At 39.4% G+C, this 2,856-nt stretch overlaps 1 protein-coding gene across 1 annotated transcript; it reads left to right on the plus strand.

Moving 5' to 3' along the window:
- The first annotated feature begins 1,061 nt into the window (after nt 1-1,061).
- LOC122472211 (developmental pluripotency-associated protein 3-like) lies at nt 1,062-1,742 on the plus strand. Its single transcript, XM_043561515.1, has one exon. The coding sequence runs from the start codon at nt 1,124-1,126 to the stop codon at nt 1,577-1,579; it is 456 nt and encodes a 151-aa protein (XP_043417450.1). The 5' UTR covers nt 1,062-1,123; the 3' UTR covers nt 1,580-1,742.
- Nucleotides 1,743-2,856: the final 1,114 nt, after the last annotated feature.

The following is a 2,856-nucleotide window of genomic DNA, read 5'->3' on the forward strand; positions in this document are numbered from 1 at the left end:
TTGAACAGACCCGTAACCAGTAAGGAAATCAAATTAGTAATCAAAAATCTGCCAAAAAACAAGAGTCCAGGGCCAGATGGCTTTCCAGGGGAATTCTACCAAACATTTAAGGTAGGGTTAACACCTATTTTCTTGAAGCTTTTCCAAAAAATAGAAATGGAAAGAAAACTTCCCAACTCTTTCTATGAAGCAAGCATTACCTTGATTCCAAAACCAGACAGAGACCCCACTAAAAAGGAGACCTATAGACCAATTTCCCTGGTGAACATGGATGCAAAAATCCTCAGCAAGGTATTAGCCAACCGGATCCAACAATACATTAAAAAAATTATTCGCCATGACCAAGTGGGATTTATACATGGGATGCAGGGCTCGTTCAATATCCGCAAGACAATTAACGTGATACATCACATCAATAAAAGAAAGGACAAGAATAATATGATCCTCTCAATAGATGCAGAGAAAGCATTTGCCAAAAGACAGCATCCTTTCTTGATAAAAACCCGCAAGAAAGTAGGGATATAAGGAGCATACCTCGAGATCATAAAAGCCATATATGAATGACCCAACACTAATATCATCCTCAATGGGGAAAAACTGAGAGCTTTCCCCCTAAGGTCAGGAACAAGACAGGGATGTCCACTCTCACCACTGTTATTCAACATAGTATTGGAAGTCTTAGCCTCTGTAATCAGACAACACAAAGAAATAAAAGGCATCCGAATCGGCCAGGAGGAGGTCAAACTTTCACTCTTCGCAGATGACATGATCCTCTATATGGAAAACCCAAAAGATTCCACCAAAAGACTGCTAGAACTGATCTATGAATTCAGCAAAGTCGCAGGATATAAAATCAACAGAAATCGGTTGCATTCCTATACAACAATAATGAAGCAACAGAAAGAGAAATCAACGAATCGATCCCATTTAAAATGGCAGCAAAAGGAGGTTTGTCCTTTTTCTCTCGCCACGGTTTGTTGGAGCCTCCGTTTTTCTTGCCCTTTCTGGGCTATCTCGTTCTTTCCAGGCTAATTGGCAGCTACTTGAGCCCATTACTTTTCACTGGAATCCAAAGGTCTAGAAGGACTGAGACTTGGCTTTCAGGTCTGAGACTTGGCTTTCGATGGATTCGCCAACGAAGCTTTACCCATCCTGTGGCCCAGAACCTTCTCAGATGGCCAGTGAAGAAAATTCCCAGGGAGGCTCAGCTGCCTCTCAAACCATCTCCGAAGTATTAATAAAGAACCTTAGTCAATTGACTCTCCACCCTAGTATCAAACTTCCTTCCCCTCTACCAGAATATCCACCCCAACAGCAGGACAGAGGGACGAAACCACAGGGACTTGTGGACCAAATACTCAGCAACAGGAGGAGGGGTGGAGTAAGGACTTTGTTAACTGCTTGGAAAGAAAGGATGGAAAGGCTGATGTGGTTTATTAAAAATCATCGCTACTTCAACCAGCGTTCCACAGATGAATCCAGAGTAGAAAAATTTAGATGTAGATGTCATTATTGCCTGTATCATAGACCTCCCAAGGATACCAGCATGGAGAATAATTATGACATGGAGTCTATGTAAACATAAACCTTATTATATGGTGTTTTTCTTGCTAGTAATTTTAAAATCAGTATGCAGCACCTTGGGAAAGCTGCTCTATTATAGACAAAGTATAATATTTTGATAATCTATGATATTAGCTCTGTCTTGTCTTTTCTACCTTGATAACAATAATTTGTGAGGAATTCGGTGTTTTGCTTTTGAGTGACTTCAATATACTTTAGTTCCACTTTTTGATATGACCCAAGGAAGCACTAGTGGGTTTTGAGTGTAGCCTGGGTGTTTGAGAAACCTGAAGTCATGAAGATCAGTTAACCTAACATGGGATTCCTGGGTGGCTCAGTTGGGTTAAGCACCCGACTAGAGCTCTGTAGAGTAGAGTTCTGTGCTGGCAGCTGGGAGGCTGGAGCCTGCTTCAGATTCTGTGTGTGTGTGTGTGTGTGTGTGTGTGTGTGTGTGTGTGTGTGTTTCTCTCTGCCCTTCCCCCACTCATGCTCTCGAATAAAAACATTAAAAAAAAAAACCCTAACATCAAATTGGAAGCCACGTAACTTGTGCAGGGAGAAATGCATAGAGAATATTGGGTGGTTTGGCTGGAGAGCATAATTATAATTATGGCAGCGTGCATAGGCTAGGTTTTCTGGTTTTCAAAAATTAGAGTTGTAATAAAAGTTTTTTTTGTGGTAGTTCAATTTTCAGTAGCAAATGTGTATGTAGAGGATCTTATTAAAATTGAGGCTTATTTGAATACGTTTCAAAAAATAAAATAAAATGAAATAAAATGGCAGCAAAAACCATAAAATACCTAGGAATAAATATAACCAAAGAGGTGAAGAATCTATACACTGAAAACTATAGAAAGCTTATGAAAGAAATTGAAGAAGACACACAAAAAAAATGGAAAAAGATTCCATGCTCCTGGATAGGAAGAACAAATATTGTTAAAATGTCGATACTACTCAAAACAATCTACATATTCAATGCAATCTACATATTCAATGCAATCCCGATCAAAATAACACAGGCATTCTTCACACAGCTAGAACAAATAATATTAAAATTTGTATGGAACCAGAAAAGACCCTGAATAGCCAAAGCAATATTGAAAAAGAAAACCAAAGCAGGAGGCATCACATTCCCAGACTTCAAGCTGTACTACAAAGTTGTAATCATCAAGACATCATGGTACTGGCACAATAACTGACACTCAGATCAGTGGAACAGAATGGAGAACCCAGAAATGGACCCACAAAAGTATGGCCAACTAATCTCTGACAAAGCAGGAAAGAATATCCAAT

This window comes from Prionailurus bengalensis, chromosome B4 (assembly GCF_016509475.1).
Source record: "Prionailurus bengalensis isolate Pbe53 chromosome B4, Fcat_Pben_1.1_paternal_pri, whole genome shotgun sequence".
Taxonomy (NCBI): domain Eukaryota; kingdom Metazoa; phylum Chordata; class Mammalia; order Carnivora; family Felidae; genus Prionailurus; species Prionailurus bengalensis.